The sequence below is a fragment of the Quercus lobata genome, chromosome 1 (assembly GCF_001633185.2).
Source record: "Quercus lobata isolate SW786 chromosome 1, ValleyOak3.0 Primary Assembly, whole genome shotgun sequence".
In the NCBI taxonomy this organism is placed as follows: domain Eukaryota; kingdom Viridiplantae; phylum Streptophyta; class Magnoliopsida; order Fagales; family Fagaceae; genus Quercus; species Quercus lobata.
In genome coordinates, this window is record NC_044904.1 from 5,438,430 (window position 1) to 5,442,317 (window position 3,888).

Consider the following 3,888-nt stretch of genomic DNA (forward strand, 5'->3'; position numbering starts at 1 on the left):
CTTTCACCTTTTAGGAACCGTCTGGGCAATTCTTTGGGTAGAATTACCCAACATGTTGGAGCCCATTTGGATAAGCGTTTTCAAGGACAAAACGCGTGATTAGTTTGGACTTTTTAATTTATTTACAAAAAAAAAAAAAAAAAAAAAAATCATAAGTGGACCGTAGTGAAGTCAATATGAGAGAATGGGTCAAATTTTTAAGTCAAGAATGGGTCAAATTTAAAAACGTAATAAAGCACTCAAGTAGATTTGTCATTGTTTCTCAAAAAAAAAAAAAAAAAAAAGTAGATTTGTCATTATACAAGTTTATCATTCACCTCAGTTTATCATTTATGCTACAAAGTGCTCCACTTCCCAATACTTATAACAATATGTTCCCAATGCAAATCTTCCTCTACCAGTAGATTTGTCATAATACAGTTCATCGTCTATACTACAAAGTGTATCAATTATAAACTCCTAATACTATGGCTTTACAACTATCATATCTTCTCTCCTTGTTGCTTCTTGTTCTATTGCTGCCATATTCCACCACTGCCCAAACTTCCAGCAACCAATCTCTAGGCTCATCCCTTACTGCACAAGAAAAAGGCTCTTACTGGGCATCACCTTTTGGTGACTTTGCTTTTGGTTTCCAACAAATTGGAAATGGAGGCTATCTACTAGCCATATGGTTCAACAAAATACTTGAAAAAACCATTGTCTGGTCAGCCAATGGAGATAATCTGGTGCCAACAGGATCCAAAGTTAAACTTACCGAAGGTGGCCAATTGGTACTCAGTGACCCAACAGGCACAGGAATATGGAAATCTGAGTTAGGTGGTTTAGGAGTTGTCCATGCAGCCATGCTTGACACCGGAAACTTTGTGCTGGCAAACCAGGATGGTGGCTATTTGTGGCAGAGTTTTGATCATCCGACAGATACAATGTTACCTACACAAACAATGAGTATGGGAAGCAAGCTTGTAGCTCATTACTCAGAAAGGAATAACTCTAATGGAAGGTTCCAGTTTGCACTACAAATAGATGGAAATCTTGTGCTTCAAACATTAGAATACCCTACAGATTGGTCTAACACTGCTTATTGGTTAAGTGGAACTATAGGTAGTGGCTTTCGGGTGGTCTTCAGTGAGTCTGGTTCTATATATCTCACAGCTAGAAACGGAAGCTTACTTACGGTGATATCATCTAATCCTAGTTCTACGCAGGACTTCTATCAAAGAGCAATTATGGAGTATGATGGAGTTTTTACACAATATGTCTACCCAAAAAAGAGCACTAACAGTACAAATGCTGGAAGGCGGCGTATGGCCTGGTCCTCTGTGTCCTATATACCTGATAATATATGCCATCTTCTGGAAGACATAGGCAGTGGAGCTTGTGGGTTCAACAGCTATTGCATCCTAGAAGATGATGGAAAACCAAATTGCAGATGCCCACCTGGATACACCTTCATTAATCCAGATGATATTAGGAAAGGTTGCAAACAGAACTTTCTTCCACAGAGTTGTGATGAAGCACCTTCAGAAACAGATCAGTTTGATTTAAGTGAAATGGAAAGTATAAATTGGCCCCAATCCGGATCCGATTATGCAAGATATGGAGGAGACAACATAACTGAAGATTGGTGTAGAAAAGCTTGCCTGGACGATTGTTTCTGTGCAGCAGCCGTTTTTGAAGATAGAAAGTGCTTGAAAAAGAAAATTCCTCTCTCAAATGGGAGACTGGACCCCAACAACAATGCTGCAAGCAAAGTTCTAATCAAAACAAGGAAAGATAATTCTACTTTTAAGCCTCCAGGTGCAGATTTGAAGAAGAAAAATCATTCAACTGTGATACTTATTGTGTCGGTGCTCCTTAGCAGCTCAATGTTTCTGAACTTACTCTTCATGTTGGCTGCCTTTCTGCTTGTTTTTCGTCTCAAATATTGGAAACCAAAGGCCCTCAAAACATGCCCATTCATGTCAGGTGTGAATTTGCAAAGTTACACTTATGAGGAACTAACAAAAGCCACAAATGGGTTCAAGGAAGAGCTAGGGAGGGGTGCCTTTGCAAAAGTTTATAAAGGGGTTCTAGAATATGAGGACAGAAAACTAGTTGCGGTTAAAAGGTTGAATAATATGGAGAGAGAAGGCGATATGGAGTTCAAAGCTGAAGTGAGTGCTATTGGAAGAACAAACCACAGAAATTTGGTCCAACTACTAGGATTCTGCAATGAGGGGGAGCATCGGCTTCTAGTATATGAATTCATGAGTAATGGTTCTCTAGCAAGCTTTCTATTTGGGGGTTCGCGGCCATATTGGTACCAAAGAATTCAAATTGCATTAGAAACGGCAAGAGGGCTCTTTTACTTGCATGAAGAATGCAGCACCCAAATCATACATTGTGATATCAAGCCACAGAACATCCTCCTGGATGACTCTTTTTCAGCTAGAATTTCTGACTTTGGATTAGCTAAGCTTTTGAAAACAGATCAGACTCGTACTACTACTGGAATCAGGGGAACTAAAGGGTATGTTGCACCCGAATGGTTTAGAAACATGCCTATTACAATCAAGGTGGATGTTTACAGCTTTGGCATTTTGTTGCTAGAGCTCATCTGCTGTAGGAAAAGTTTTGAATCAGAGGCAGAGAATGAGGATCAGATGATACTAGCTGACTGGGCATATGATTGCTATAAAGACAAGAAACTTGATCTGTTAGTGGAGAATGATGAGGAGGCAACAAATGACATGAAGAGAGTGGAGAGATATGTGATGATTGCAATATGGTGCATTCAGGAGGATCCATCACTAAGGCCAACAATGAAGAAAGTGGTACAAATGATGGAAGGATCAATTGAGGTCTCAGTTCCTCCAGGTTCATCCTCATTTATTAGTTCAATGTAAATCCTCTTATATAATTACCATTCTGGTTGTTTAAGTCATTTTGCATGTTTAATTGTCAATACTATCAGCTTGGCAAGTCAAGTAATTTCCAGGAAATGGGTACTCTACTATGAATAATAACTATCCACATGTCCCAAGATTTTCAATAAAATGACAACTTTTCTGTGCCAAGTAATTCTTTATATACAATTTGTATTAAAAAAAATGGGGGGGGGGGGGGGGGGGGGGGGGGGGGAGGAGGAGGGCGCTAGATGGATTTCCTTTTGTTCTTCAAAAATGTGTCTTTTCTATTGAGTATTGAACCACTATAAAACTAATACAAAACCGAACATTGACAAGGTCTGGACAATGAATAGTGGCTACTAGACTATAGAACTAGTTGTAGCCACTACCATCGACATATTTTGATATACAGGTTATTTTCAGGCAGGCCTTCTTAGATTAAATCTAGCTAGATTCAGCAAGATCCAAATCATTTTCTTACAACAGGACTTACAATCTGTCATGGTTTGCAACATTAAATTAACATAATCGATCTTGCCACAAGATTAGTATAACTTCCGCAACCAAATTGATAGATGAAACAGAAAAGTGAGGAGGCTATACTTGGCAAGATAGAGCAGTGAATGGGATACAAATCCATGTTCATTCTTGCCTCAGTAAAATACCTTCCTTGTAGAACTGTCCTGACTAGAGAAGTGTTGAGCATCAAAGCAACACCATCAGATATTATTCTGCATAAATGATGAGCATATAAAAGATTATATGAAATTTTGGACACATGTAGAACCTTTCAAGTTTGAAGTTGAAGGAATGTGTCCTAAGTTGAAAATTACTTATATGGGTGATTGTAAGTTCATGTTCATTGCCCGCTGAGACCAACTCTGAATCTGTGTATTGACTTTGAAGAGAATATTCACAAGGTTTGATGTTTTAGTCACTAGCTTTGCTACAGATTTGGTATTCTGATGAATGTATGTATGATAAATGTCTGTATATC

The 3,888-nt window shown here is 38.6% G+C and overlaps 1 protein-coding gene across 1 annotated transcript; it reads left to right on the forward strand.

Annotated features, from left to right (window-relative positions):
- Positions 1–298: 298 nt before the first annotated feature.
- Positions 299–3,020, forward strand: LOC115975865 (G-type lectin S-receptor-like serine/threonine-protein kinase LECRK2). Its single transcript, XM_031096902.1, has one exon. The coding sequence runs from the start codon at positions 468–470 to the stop codon at positions 2,886–2,888; it is 2,421 nt and encodes an 806-aa protein (XP_030952762.1). The 5' UTR covers positions 299–467; the 3' UTR covers positions 2,889–3,020.
- Positions 3,021–3,888: the final 868 nt, after the last annotated feature.